Here is a 15216-nt window from a genome sequence, read left to right as displayed (position 1 = left end):
CTTGAAAATAGATTGCATTTATAAATTTTTATTTCAAAAATTATTTTTAAATAAATGAGCTTTGTATTAATAATATAATTCCATAAATAAATTAATGTGCGAAAAAGCATGTTCTTAGTTCATATTTCAAGATTATGAATTCGATACTAATTCCTCGAATTTTTGATCATATGATTTTAATTTATTTCTAGTAACTTAAATATTTCTAATAATATTGAAAAAATTATTTATATAATTATTTGATTATTTTAAAGTAATTATTACTAAATAGATTATAAAATAAAATAATATGATAATTCGATGAAATATTTTATGGTAATATTTTTTTCATGAAAACGTGACGTAATGATCGACGCTCATGCGTCACTGTGAATTTAACAGCATATGATGACGTGTCTAGAGTTCACTACGTGGATGGTGTATATATGACACGTTGCTTTATGCTGTGCTTCATATTGCTAGTAAACGTTTAAATTATTCAGTGGAAAGAGGTTGGTTTTACAAAAATACTAAGTAATATTATTTCAGTATTTTTTTAATGTTGTTCATAATAAGATAAAAATTAATAATAAGATTTGAAAAGTGAAACATATCAAGATTTTTATTTATTGTGAATTTAAATAAAATTATAAATTATAAAATAAATTTTTCGTGAACTTCTGGTATTTTTAAACTAACATTAGGATAACAAATAATGGTAAGTAATTTCTTAAGATTACAATTACAAAAAGGAAAATAATTTTTTGACTTAAAAATTTATGGTTATATTTTGTTTATTTTTTTAAGCCTGCTGCACCTAGTTCTACTTCAGTCGGAGCTGCGAGACGATCGCCCAGCAAAGCTATAGCACCTAGAACAGGTGGTGGTACTGTTAGACAAAGAAAAACTGCAACAACTACTTCAACTCGGAGTAGAAATACAGGAGCTGGTTCTGATGAAATGTGGATGTTTTATACCGATGATTCACCTGGTATCAAAGTGTAAGTATATATAAAATAGTAAGTAAATAAAAAAAAAAGTATAAATATTAAGGAAAAATATAAATATTGATAATTTAAATATCTCTTTACAGAGGACCAGTACCTGTGCTTGTTATGTCTCTTCTTTTTATTGCATCTGTCTTTATGCTTCATATCTGGGGCAAATATACAAAATCTTAAAATTGAAAATAAATATTTTAAAAAGAAATTGAAGCAATTTAAAAAACTATGCAGTGCATTTGAATGAATAAAGGAAACCTTAGTTAAAGATATTTTCCAAATGGAAAATCAATAAAATTATTCAAAAGAATATATTTTTAACATTGTTTGTGATTAATTTATGAGAATCAGAGCACTGCATGTATATTATAATTACATTTCCACACTATGGATCTCTGTACTTTTTTATCAAAAAAACAAGACCAAAATTTAAGGAGTAATCATAAATATTATTGTAATCATTTATTTTCATTAAGCTGAATTTTATAATGTTTATAAGAAGATACCTCGGAATTAATCATATATGCGCATTATGCGTGGTAGAAATAAGACATATTAGTTATTGTTTGTAAAGTTACTATAATAATATAATGTACAATATATTAAAATAAATTATTCTTAATCCGATTAAAAATCAACAAATTGATTTTTTTTATATTCATTCATTTTTATATAAATTTTAAAAAAATCAAATTCGATATAAAATGAATTTTGTCGTTTTGAACGATATTTGATAAAAGATGTGCATTGTCTTTAATAATACAATACAAATGAAAAGTGTAATGCGCCATGTTCCACTTAACTGGAAATTCATTCGCGCTCGCGTATGTATTGATTCTACGTTAAATAGGCTTACATTACAAAGCTTTGACGAAAAAAGCAATCACGATAAAATAATTATCAAAGAAACAAGAAAGTAATCACATATTTTATCCAAAAAAATAAATAAAAAAAATACGTTTCATGAAAACGTTACCTATATATAGTTCATTAAAAAATAAATTATTTTCACAAATATAATACATGTAAGCATAAAATTTAATAATAAAATAAAAATTATTTTTTATCTTCAATAACTTTTCTATAATCATTTCAAATAATAAAATCTAACCATATTTTTAAATTTTCAATTTCGTTATGGATATTACAACGCATTCCATCAAAATTATTTTTTTATTTATTTAAATCAAATTCTTCAATAATAATATCAATTGCATAGAATGATAAGATTCTAATTATGGAAATAATTATAATAAGCCGTAATGTCAGACAGTCAACATGAACCAAAAAACCCAATAGGTCACACCATAGAGTACTGATTAGAAGGAGACGCATATAGTGGTAATAAGGTTCGAGCTAGAAGTAAAACGCCCGATGCGCTCGCAGTCGTTTCATAGCACGTGATCAGGGATTTCTTGTTTTAGATTCGACATTGAATACTCTCGTAGTCCTGCCGCTGCCTATCGCCGCGGGTGGAAGCAGGTCTATTCTACACATCTTACAAGTTATTACAATGAGGTTCCTCTCTGTTGAGGTAATCGTCATTTCTCCTTAACTGATATATACATATTTTACACAAATAATATTTTCTCTTATCTAGAAATTCAATGTCTCTATGAAATAAGGATATTTCGAATTCGCAAAAATTTTCGTTTTCGAGTGACAGTGACTTGATGTGATTTGTATCTCTCTTAGTATTCAATGCAGAATTCAAAGATGGTTAGTTGAACGATGATTAATGATATCAGTTTCGATTTTTGACAATGCTGTGATGATTAAGTTTGTGAATGGTGCTAACATTATTTTTAATTGATAATATCAAAGAAATTATTCTTTACCATTGAAAAATGGTTGAAATGGCTCACGTTGAAAAATGATTTGAGAAATTTTTGATGATAGTTAGAAATTGGTAATAAATGTGAATTTTTCGTATTTGCACGTATTGTTTTGAATAAATAATTGATATTGAATTTTTTTTAACAAAAATATGTTGGCTTTTGTTTTATGATTGATTAAAGATTGAATTGTGACTATACGATGCAAAAGTTTCGAATTAAAAAACGGTAAGTACAAACATAATAATATATTCGTTTTTCTATTATTTTATGACTGAAAATATTTTCAATGATGATATCAAATAAGAAAGATAATTTAAATGCTATAAAAATTTGTCATAAAAAAATTTATATTTTATAAAATATTTTTTGTGAGAATATTGAATAAAATGAACTGCATTGCGACGTTCAATGGTGCGGAGATACTTAAAAGTGATCATAATCTATTCGCAGAAATCAAACGATATATAATAAAAGAAACTATGAAATATTTTCCTAAAAGAAAACATTCAATTTTTTCAAATTGAAGTAAATTTTAATTTTTAAATTTTTTATTTCGAAATATGAAATATTAATATAAATTTTTGATTATTTTAATATAAATATAAATTTTATTTTATTGATCACAAATGAAACAATTTAAATTGTAAAATAAAATTATTATTGCTTTCTATCTTTTTAAAATATTACATTTTTAAAATATATACTGTTATTAAACAATGGAACTACAATATGCATGAACCAATATAATCAATAAATGAAAAACATCTAAGCATCAAGGTCACATATACAAGAACTAAAGCAGAATCATAAAAATATCAAGTATTTGATTTATATATTTCAATATACAATCCTTTCAAGTCTGTTTAAACTTTTGCAAACATCACTAGTTATAACAAGTTACTTCAATTATATTTTTTTATAATATTATAACATATATATAACATAATATATTATATATATTATATATTTGTAACATAATTATATATTATATTTAAATTAAAATAATGTAAATTATTAAAACATTTTAAAATATAAACAAAAATTACATTTTATAAAATTGTATAAATAAAAATCAAAACATTTTTATTTAAAAAAATATCGATAAAAAAAATTAAAATAAAAATATAAAAAATTTTAAATAATATTTTGATTTCTTAATTATAAAATTATTATTAAATAACTTATATATTTTTTTATTTTCTATAAATATTTTTTTCTGAAAATTATATTTCTAAAGCTATATAACAGTTTCATTAATGACTTCAGATTCGAAAATAGTTCATCAAGTGTGGAGGTGGGAAATCAACAATCGATCAATGGCGGTCGATATTTTGGATGAAGACCACTTCGCGGTGAGCGCGATCGTCACTGTCGGTATGCAAATTATATTCTTCACAATTGCGGCGACCTTCCAGCTGGACAAGCTAACAGATTTTGCCGGCGGCACGAACTTTATCATCCTCGCCCTTCTCACTTTCTTTCTCGGCCAAGTAGGCAAGGTATTCTAATTATAAAATTGTTAATATATATGTCTATGCAAATGAACACAGAACAAGAAACATAGAAATATTTGATTCATTGTTAATTTATTTTTGAAAAAGCATATAATTTCTAACAATAGCGTTATTAAAAAATAATTTGAATATTTAATTTCATTTTTAAAAGAAATCATTAATATTTTTATATCAAATTCATTGTAAATATTATCGTAATCGTAAGTATTAAAATAAACATTAAATATTATTAATATTATATAAACAATATTATAATTTATAATTGTAAATATTTTATGTTATAGCCTTATGATAGTAGACAACTTATGGTCACTATATTCGTTTGCTTGTGGGGTGTTCGTCTTTCTGGATATCTATTATATCGGATTATTAAAATTGGTCGCGATAAAAGATTTGAAGATCGTCGCAGTAATGTGATTCGTTTTGCTGTATTTTGGACATTTCAGGTAATAATAATAATAATCAAAATCAATTATTTATCGAAATTATATTTAATTTATCGTAATTTTAGTTTCTAATTAGTTTTATATTAATTTTCATTTATATTTTAAATATTTGTATATTTTAAAAACAAAAATTTAGGCTGTATGGGTCTATGTTGTGAGTTTACCAGTAATTATCATTAATTCACCGCGACACAAAATACCACCAGCTCCTAAAACGATGACAACACTAGACAGTACTGGTACGGGACTTTTCGTAACTGGTTTATTAGCTGAAACTTATGCCGATTTGCAGAAATTTTCTTTCAAACAAGATCCAGTGAATAATGGCAAATGGTGTAATGATGGTACGTTTTATATATCAATCTTTTCCAAATATTCAATTAATCAGTTAATAATAAATAATTCATAATTATGATTTAGGATTATGGAGATTATCCAGACATCCAAATTATTTTGGAGAAATAGTAGTATGGTGGGGTATTTTTGTAATATCTTTGAATGTAATCGAAGGCATTGAATGGATTGCTATAGCTTCTCCAATATTCACTACTTTCATCATTCTATTCTTATCTGGAATGCCTCTATTAGAAAGAGCTTCCGATGAGAGATATCGTGAGTAAGTTTCCGATTTGCAATATCAATTTATCAATTTTTCTAATTTTCAAATCAAAACAATCAAATTTATACATTTTTAGCCCATATATGTCATTATATATACATTATTATATATATTACTTATTTATTTTTATTAACAAAGAAAATTTATATATTAAAATATTTTAATATATTTCAGTAATGCCGAATATCGCTATTACAAACTATCTACATCGCCATTAATACCAATACCACCATCTATATATGTTGAAGTGCCTCATTTTCTAAAATTTCTCTTTTGTTGCGAATTTCCACTTTACGATTCGTTAGATGTAAAACCACGATCAGCTGTCACTGAATCAACATCAATAAGTCTCGCTGCGTCTACGTAGCTATAATCACACGCCGGACAACCGAATTCGAAGTCCGGCGTGCAGTCATCTATGACTAGCACAGCCTTTTGAGGCTGTTATGATTCTTTGCATTTTATTGTTCGCATCGTCTTTCATTATTCCACTCGATTAAGAGTGATAAATAAATGGTTATGCAAATAAAATTCTACATAATTAGAAATTGAAATAAATTGAAAAAGCATATATTATGTCATTTAAACGTTAATATGTTGCAATTGCATTTTTTATATTTTTTTAAATTGAAAATTTAAAATTTATTGATGTTTTTTGTGATTTGAGTTCATATATAAAATGCTGTTATACAAAAAAAGTAATATGTAAAATAATAATTATGAAAGTAGACGCGTATTGCTATATTTTGCTATATAATCTATTAAATGAATTGAAAAAATTTATATTTTTTAAATTTAATTAAAAAACTATACTTATTTTGTATTTTTTAAAGTTAAGGAATTTAAAAATCTTAAAATAATGTTAAAAAATATTAATAAATATAAAAAAATTAAATCGAAGTTAAAATCGTAATTATACTACCTCGAACATGATATTTTCGATTTAAAATCGAATTTATCATGATATTTAGATTAAAACATTTAAATTTTAAAAAAATAATTATATATACATATATATAAAAAAATATAAAAATAAATGTGCAATATTATTATAGATTCTCGAAGCTATATAGTTTCTGCTAAACATTCTTTCATTTCGTAGAATTCATTGATGTATATATTTATTTTCAATTTTATAAATGTTCATTTGTTTAATATTACTCTCTTATAGAAAATAAATTAGAAAAAAATTATTAGAATACAATTATATTTTAATGACAGAGTTCTGAAAACATAATATTTTTGGACCACTAGGGACCATATATATATAACAATATTAGTTGCTTATATATATTTTTACATATCTAAAAATCAAACTTTTGGATAGTAATTTAGCAAGTTAAATGGAAGAAAAATATTAAAAATATCACTAAAGAAAGAGCAAAAATGAAAATTTATTTTAGTTTTATAATTGATTATTACTACTTTAAAATCGATTAATTTTTAATCGATGCAGATTAAACATTATTTAAAAAAAAAATTAATTGGAGAAAAAGTTTTAGTAAAAGTTAATTATGTAGAAAATAAAAATTAATGTTTAATCATAGTTAAATTCAAAAAATTTCAAAAGTAAAAAGCCGTCTGTCGAAGTAATATTAATAGTTGTAAGTAAATTAATTAAAGTAGCATTAAATTATAGCAATATTATACATATCCTGTGCCGAATAGAAAATCGAAAAATAAAGCTATAATTAATAATTAATAATAAAAAGTATTACTTAGCTGTATTCTTTTAAAAGCAATCATAATAAAAACTAATATTCTCAAACTAATATTATAAAAATAGATATTATGATTGATTATAATTTAAATATATATTTCGATACAAATATTAAAAGAATACAGCTACAGACACATTACGCCAAATTAGAAGTATTATCTTATAAACGATCGTTTCAATCGTTCGTTATTATGTAAATCTTTAAATTTTAGATAATAAACAATAGTTGATTCAATCATGCTTTTATTCTATTCAAACACTTCATTTTTCACTTTATTTTATGGCACTTTAAAATAAATCAACATTAAACAAACTATTGATCATTTTATATTTTTTTTATTATGTATTATTAAATCTCTAACTCGACATCGACACTTTATTCTTATTCAATATTTATAATATATAATGCACATATTGTCCTACTCATTTCTACTTATTTTTCAATATTTCATTTATATATCAATATAAAACTTATATCAAATGTATGAAAAAAATTACTGATCGTACAACTTATACACGACGTATGTACACATTTTTTTTATAGTTATAACATAATTAAAAAGGAGCACTTTTTATAGTTATAACATAATTAAAAATGAAAATATTCGAACAATTCTAACACATTCTTTGCCGCAATTAAAGAAATAAAATTTTCTTAATAAAACTAAATTAGTCGTATCACCTAACCTAATTTGCATGCAGTGTGTATGTGCTATTTTCTAAATGCACAATAAGATGTAATCGCAAATACAAACAATATGAAATAAAACAGAATTTTTTTTTCTTTTGTTGCTATTTGTAAAAAATATTCATCGTATCGGGTCAATTAATAAAGATCGATGAAAATTTCGTAAAGATCACATTATATTTATAAACACATTTTATTTATTCGTATGTATATCGTTAATAAATGGTGATATAATAATGACAATGAAATGTATAGCGCCGAGCATAAAACGAGCAGTCATATTATAATTATTATTAATATTCTCCTTATTATAATCTTACTGTACTGGATGTGTGCCTACCTACTGTGCTTGCAACGTTTATGGTCTTGTTCAAGTATCTTTCTTATTACTTCTTTTTTTCACTTCTTTCCTTTCGTCATCACTAATCTTTATTTATTTACTATTTATTCATAATAATCCATAATAATTAATAATAATAATAATGTAACCACGGATGTAAACGTATGCGTTGTTTCTAATAAGGTATAAACAGTTTCCACACACTAATTGTTTACTTGTTTTTTTCTTTTGTTCTTTATGTAATCGTAATCGTCGTTTAATTATAGTAAGCTACTTAAATATTAATTATATTAACCTCGTGTCTTCGTGGAATTATTTTCTGGCCAACGCTTTAATAAAAGCCGGCCTCGTACAAAAAACATTCAATTCCCGTTCGATATAACATTATACATCAAAATGTCTGTACGTGTATATATATGTGTATGCGTGTGCGTGTATGGTGTATCCGCGCGCGCGCGCACGCTTGTGTGTGTTATGTTTTTTCTTTCATTTCGATGCGTGAAAGACACTTTTTTGTATTTTCTTTTTTTTTTTTTTTTTTTTTTTTACTTCGTTATGTAAAATTTTTTCTCACACATCCGAAGAAAAAAGTCATCTAATAAAGTTGAACTAACACACGGGGGCAGCACAGCGTTTCGTTCGTTTTTCTTTTTCTTTTTTATTTTTATTTCATTTTTGAATATCGAAAGGAAACCCAGACAGAAGAGATCGATATTTGCCTGTGCCTCTTTTCTAGCTTATTTTTATTCATATATTTTTTTTTTTTTTTTTTTCGTTATTTTGATGAAAGAAAAAGAAGAAACAAAGCGTCCGAATGACTTCAGAACGCGGTGACAATGCCATTTCCGCTTCCAGCGGCACAATCACTTGGATTGCATCCGCATGTACGTAATACAAATATCTCTAATAATATACAAATCATCGTAAATATCATCATTTACCGCCGATCCGTAATCGCAAATGATACTTCGTTCGTCGGAGAGACATTGTCAATAAATCGTAAAAAATTACATAACTTGACGCACGCGCGTTTAGAAAATTGGTTTCTATTTGAGACAAATCATATAAAAAAAATATATAACAAGTCAAAATTTAAGTCAAAATTAAAAACAGTCTCTTTCCAATGCATCTGAAAATTTAACATTCAATCTTCTGATCATCGTTGCATGAAAAACGATTTTTGCAGAAATCATTCGAGTATTCAAATGCATTAGAAAGCAATCTATGACATCATACTTTGAAAAGTGATTTGAATGAACTTTGAATTATATAAAAAAAGAAAAGAAAATGATAAAAAAAAGTTAAAAATCTCCATACCGTACAGCGATTGTAAAAGTGCGACATATACACATATAACTAAAAAAGCACGATCAAACGAAGATCACAATGTGATATACGGTACGTTGCTGAAACGCTAGGTACGTAACTCATTTTGCACAGTAAGAGCCAATGCTGTATGAAGCGACCGCAAGACGCCTTCTCCCTGAATCAGTATCAGGGGCGCTATCTAACGTCGTATATCGCAACCATGAATGATTTCGCTTGTTCACATTAAATTGCATCGTATAAATCATATCATGGTTTACGTCTATTTGCACAACGGTACGATACATTCATTTTGGCCACTATTCATCGAAGAAGATCTTTCACAAACCTGAATGTGTCAGGCTATTGCATTTGATATATTGCAAACCTACGATATTCTAATGACTTATAAGATAGCCCCATTCTGTTATCATTCCTTAATTTTTCTCGTATTATTTTTCGTAGGGGGGGGAAAAGGGCCCTGGGTCAAATATAATAATAAAGTTTGTTATTCGATTCGGGTGTGCTGGGGTGTCGATGAGAAATGGCGTAATAACGTGTTACGAACGTATATAAACGAAGTATTTAACATTATGAGTCTATTAATATCTATACGTATAAGTAGAGAGCTCTAAACCTGAAATCCCCCTACCCCTCTTCCTTTTCACACGTCGAATTTCTCTCGTTTGCTCTTTCACACACATTTTAATTTCTTCCTTATCACTCATCCTCTCTAATACCTCTTCCTCTCTCCTCGTCCCTCCCTCCCTCTCTCTTTCATTTTCTATTCCTTTCTGTCAACATTCGTACAAAATACATTCACACATACATACACATTCTTTCTTCCACCTTCATTCTTTTTCCTTTTTTCAACCCCCATCCCCCCTAAGATTTTCTATATCTTACCAGATCACACCCTCAATTTTCTTTTCTCAAGTTTTAAATCTTCTTTTTCCCTTTCTCTGAACGACTTATTTGTCCTTCAAGAGAGCTTATTTCCCTTCTTTCTCCTTTTCTTTGTTTTCATCAACTTCTTTGTCTTTCTCCAATTCTTTCTCTTCTTTATCCGCCTTTTCTTTATCACCCTCTTTTTCTTCCTTTGATTCCTTCGACTCCTTTGCATCCTCCTTGCCCTCCTTCTCCTCCTGTTTTTCTGGTTTCGGTAGATGAGTATTCATATCAAGGGTAGAGCAAATCTCATCCCAATCCGGGAAGCATCGTTCCTTCATGCGTGAACAGTGTCCCACCAAGTTTGGACAATTCTCCTGCATATAGTCTCGCAGACTGTATGGTGTGTCTTTATCGATATACAGAATTTGGGCAAGATGTGCAAATGCTACAACGTCCAACTGTTTGGAATGAAATGGAAAGAAATTTATAAGAGGTTGAATATAAAATAATTTTGTTTAATATAAATGAAGTAGAAGAAATTTTGTTTACCGTAGTCGGTTCGTCTCCAAAGAAGAAAGGCTTGTCTGCAAGCATGTCAGAAAGAACTTTAAGATCGGCGCAACCGAATTGGGACACCTCTTCTGGAGTATGTACACCCATACCCTGCGCCTTCACTTTCTTTGCGCCCTGAAACGAATATCAAGCATGCTGATTTCAGTACTTAATATACGTTTCATATTATAATATAATTTAATGATATGTTTAAATATAATCCGAGACCAAAATTTGACCATTTAAGGCTAATTCATTATTCCAGTTATAAATTTACAATTAATATTTACCTTACGACCGACCGTAAGTTTGAAGAAGAAATTGAGAATTCCATTGGGGATACGAGTACCCAGCACGTGCTGAAGATTCACCTTGTAACCCTTAAAAACCTGATCGAGATTCTTAGTTCGCCAGCACATCACCACCCAGACTAAGTGGTTCTCAATCATTGATATCATTGCGTGGGATACGCTTCGTTGCTCACACGTAAGAACGGCGTCCAGATCCTTACCGAATTTCTGGCTAAGCTCGCGAAGGATAATCGTGCTATCCGCGATTTCCTCACCATTTAGCTCGACAAATGGTAACGCGCCTTTCTTGGAACGGAATTTCATTTTATGGTCCACATTCTGTAACAAAAAAGAAGAAAGTATATTAATTATAATATTGAAAAAAAAAAAAAAGATATTTCGTTTTAATCTGATCTTTCCATTGTCCGACTATTGATTGCTCGACTATCATCTAATATGAAAACATAAAACTAATTAATTATATTAACTTTAATTACAATTTTAGTACACAATTACTAATAATTAGAAATTAAAAGAAAAATATTCGCTTCAATTTTATGTGTTAAAATAAAAAGAACTCGTTTGTGTTATATAATGTGAAATAATTCGAATTTTAATTAATTAAAAAACAATTTGCATTGAATATTTGTTACACAATATTTAGAAGCGCGTATGCATATAGGATGAGAAACCTTTGCGATACGAACGATCGATTCATAGGGGGGAAAAAAAAAAACCGGAAAAAGTAAAGGAACACCAAAGGGCTTCGATAGCTTCATGACTAAGGTGCTCGTTATTGAAATAAGTTAGTTCAAATCCTAATGCGGATAAATTATTTATTTTATTTCATTCAAATTCATTTTTATTTATTAAAACGAAGAGTACTCGATCGAAAAATCGACACAATGGGAGAGAAGGTTAAGATAAGTGCTTAACTTGATTCAACGAGTACGTAACAAATAATTGCACCTGCGCCTATTTATACGCACCAGCGCCACACATGGAGCACATCGTAAGTCAATAAGATATCTGGTGTCCTTTACAGGTGGATCATATTGCAAAGCAATATTGATAGCCGCAATATAACATCTGAGGAAGATTTCATGCGTATCGTTCTGCGATGGTGTGTTCGTTATTTTCGATGAAGTTTGATAAAATTCTTTTTGCCAATAAAGTGTTTAAAATCTCATTTGTATATAATCGTTTCGTTAGATATAACAACATAATAATCGACCGAAGAGAAAATTAATACGGATATGGTCCACTTTCTTGAAACTTACGATTTAAAACATTGTCAATGAGAATAACATCTATATTGCCAAGATTTCACCCGAAGTATATAAGAAACTTTCTAGTTACTTGCTGGCCATCTGTTAGAGCATTTTATTGTAAATGAATGGTGACCTAGAATTTCTTGATTTTCGACTTTCTTTAAGAAAATTAATACGAAATGATAAATGACGTAACATATACATAAATACATGCTTTATTACAAATTCTTTGAGATATATACAACACAGAGATAATTCTGCGTTTAATAAATCATATTCTGTGTCTAAAAATGTATACATCCTCGATTTCATAAAACCCGGCACGGGCATCCATTTTCAAGGATTTATTCTCAAAGAGGCAAGGAGTAAGTAAGATAAAGAAATGTCCGAGAAAACGTTCCTTACGTCAATTAAGGATCGACAAGTGGAACAAGCCGTGCGCGCTCGCGTCTATAGAAATCACCTGAATTAACCGTACAATAACGCACGAAGAGACCGGAGCATCGAGTCCGGTCCCACGAAAAGGGGAACAACGTCGCGATATATACGTGGGAATATCTCTTCGGAAAGAGCTCATCATCGTCGGCAATCATCGAGTGCAGCGTGCAGCTGCGCTGTCATCGAAAATAAACGAAAGTAAGTCGAATAGGAAGATCTCTTGGCTTGCGGGAGGGAGAACGATTTGAGGACAGGCCCTGCAAAGACTGCAATGCACAGCCTCGACAAGCGCATCTTTGTATGCGAGTGATAATAGCGATGATGGAAACGACGTCGACATTTACGACGACGAAGACGATGATGACGACGACCACGTCAACGGAGGTGCAACGGAGGTTGTTTTGCAATGCGAGCGCGATTGTGATAATGGCGAGTACGAACGGGTGGCACGAAGGGGTGGGTGGGAGATGGACGAAGAGGAAGAAGAGTGATGAGAGGAAGGAGGTTAGCACGAGAGGGAAACGAAGAGGTGGTAGAGGATGTATGCCAATGCGAATTTCAGGGAGAAGAGTCTAGGGAAACGCAAAGGAGGAGAGAGAGAGAGGGGGGGGGCAAACAATCGAGGGGAAGAGTAAATCGAAAAAAAAGAGAAGCTTAAAAAAGGGAGGGCAAAAAAAGAAGAAACGATACACATGTGCAATGGTAGCAGGAAAGATAAAGGAGTATGGAGAAGATGCTTGGTATATACTCTGAAATATTATTGGAAACGAACCTTCGCGCTGGACATTGAACTCGTGAGATATATTTCAAACAAACACTGACAGAAAATGGGGGGGAGGGGGAAAAAAAAAGGACACGATGGGTGCTGAAGCCGTATTCGAACGAACGAGTAGAACGACTTAAGCAGAAAGAGCGAAAATCCGATATGCTGTAGTGGAATTAAATATCCTCTAGTATAAAATCGATGAACGCGGTCGGTACTGATTAATTTGCGAGTTTACGGTTTTGCAGATGGCGCGATGATCGTGGTGCACTGGTAATTGAGGACGATCGTTAAAAACGGCTATACGTACGTTCGAATAAGGGAATAATTCAAGGAGAAAGAGAAAAAAAAAACTTACCGGTGGAGTATCGCAGAAAAAAGGTATATATCAATTTCGAGAGATGAAAAATCGAACAGAGAAGGAAGATAGATGGAGTACAAATTAGGCGAGACAGTTGTGTCTTCGTTGTTCGTGATTTTAGTCGAATCGGATGCGATATACACGAGTCAACCGCGCATGCGCATTCGTGCGCATCGAAAAGAACTAGGGTTGAAGAGGGAAAACAAATTGACGCGAAAAAGAAAAATGAATGCGTAAGACGAGAGCGAGGGAGGGAACGAAAGAGAGAGCGAAAAGCGAATCAAAGAAAGAGTAAAAATCAAGGAGAGTAATTTTCTTCGAATAAGAAGATCCTTAAGAAAGGGTTACTAGTACTTCGATAAAGCCGCAGAAACGGTGCGAAGAAAATCGCAGTAGAGAAAAAAACACTGACCGAAGCGAGAAGCAACTGGAGAAAATACAAAACCCGAAGAAAAAGGGCCATACGTAGAAAGAAAAAAGAGATGAGACGAAAAGAGGAATGAGAATGTAAAAGAGAAAAGTCAGAGAGGGAATCAGGGAGTGGTACAACGGCGAGGCATCGAGGAGGGGGAATGCGTGGGGTTAGAGAGGGAAAAAAGAGAGAGGGAGCATGAAAAACGAGAAAGAGCGAGGAGAAGACAAAGTCGAGTGGCGCGGAGGGAGCGGAGAAGAAGGATAAACGCAGGGTGAATAGGTGGGTGGAAGGGAGAAGAAGCATGCCGGAGGACGATGAACTCTGGCGGTAGGCAGCTTCCGTCGCCTGGCAACGTCCTCCTCCCTTTCCTCCTCCTCCTCCTCCTCCCTCCCTCAGGCTTCGAGCCGTTATGTCGTGGTATCGTACGTAGGCAGTCCTCGTCATGGACGTAGTAGTCGTGTCATCGTCTTCGTCGGTGACGATCATGGTAGTCGTTGCCGTATTTTCACGTAGTTGTGGCTCGCAGCTTGCGCTGCGTATTGATCGTGCGGGATGCTGCTAGCTGCTACTGGTTGCTGACTGCTCCAGCGCCAGCTAACAGTGAAGTTTAGCCACAGCCCTACACCAAGGACCAATAGGACCACCTCTCTCTTTCTCTCCCTCTTCCCCTTTCTATTTAGCGTGTATCCATTGTTATGGATATCAAAAAAATAAACGCAATAAATTGCTCTTCTCTTTCATCTTCCAAACAATTAATAAATAATTAATTTCAGCTTAATTAATAT

The 15216-nt window shown here is 30.5% G+C and overlaps 3 protein-coding genes across 9 annotated transcripts in view; 2 read left to right on the top strand and 1 right to left on the bottom strand.

The window, feature by feature from the left end:
* The first annotated feature begins 396 nt into the window (after nucleotides 1-396).
* Sec61beta (Sec61 translocon subunit beta) lies at nucleotides 397-1622 on the top strand. The gene is made up of 4 exons (XM_086909375.1): nucleotides 397-491; nucleotides 684-697; nucleotides 787-980; nucleotides 1073-1622. The coding sequence occupies exons 2-4, from the start codon at nucleotides 695-697 to the stop codon at nucleotides 1158-1160; spliced, it is 285 nt and encodes a 94-aa protein (XP_086765501.1). The 5' UTR covers nucleotides 397-491; nucleotides 684-694; the 3' UTR covers nucleotides 1161-1622.
* A 716-nt stretch (nucleotides 1623-2338) lies between these two features.
* Nucleotides 2339-7352, top strand: LOC100865641 (uncharacterized). 7 transcript variants are annotated; one of them, XM_086909373.1, is made up of 8 exons: nucleotides 2420-2514; nucleotides 2581-2699; nucleotides 2999-3043; nucleotides 4085-4317; nucleotides 4617-4778; nucleotides 4915-5122; nucleotides 5199-5394; nucleotides 5572-7352. In XM_086909373.1, exons 4-8 carry the CDS (start codon nucleotides 4135-4137, stop codon nucleotides 5762-5764), a joined length of 942 nt encoding a protein of 313 aa, XP_086765499.1. In that variant the 5' UTR covers nucleotides 2420-2514; nucleotides 2581-2699; nucleotides 2999-3043; nucleotides 4085-4134; the 3' UTR covers nucleotides 5765-7352. The 7 variants fall into 7 exon arrangements, with proteins under 7 accessions (XP_003698844.2, XP_086765498.1, XP_086765499.1 ...); XM_086909372.1 differs by lacking the exon at nucleotides 2581-2699 and having other exon boundaries at nucleotides 2354-2514; XM_012493655.3 differs by lacking the exon at nucleotides 2999-3043 and having other exon boundaries at nucleotides 5572-6297.
* An 81-nt stretch (nucleotides 7353-7433) lies between these two features.
* Nucleotides 7434-15216, bottom strand: part of fax (failed axon connections) — a 31924-nt gene continuing 24141 nt past the window's right edge. The window contains exons 2-4 of the mRNA XM_003698795.4: nucleotides 11184-11522; nucleotides 10891-11028; nucleotides 7434-10799 (exon numbers count right to left, since the gene is read on the bottom strand). Coding sequence (XP_003698843.1) covers nucleotides 10443-10799; nucleotides 10891-11028; nucleotides 11184-11522 — 834 coding nt within the window. The 3' untranslated portion in view covers nucleotides 7434-10442. The remainder of the gene's footprint in view (nucleotides 10800-10890; nucleotides 11029-11183; nucleotides 11523-15216) is intronic.

Source organism: Apis florea, unplaced genomic scaffold (genome assembly GCF_048593485.1).
Source record: "Apis florea isolate Af1SG1 unplaced genomic scaffold, ASM4859348v1 contig_3158_pilon, whole genome shotgun sequence".
NCBI classification, from domain to species: domain Eukaryota; kingdom Metazoa; phylum Arthropoda; class Insecta; order Hymenoptera; family Apidae; genus Apis; species Apis florea.
The sequence above is the reverse complement of the archived record's forward strand: the minus strand, read 5'-3'. Positions and strand labels throughout refer to the sequence as shown.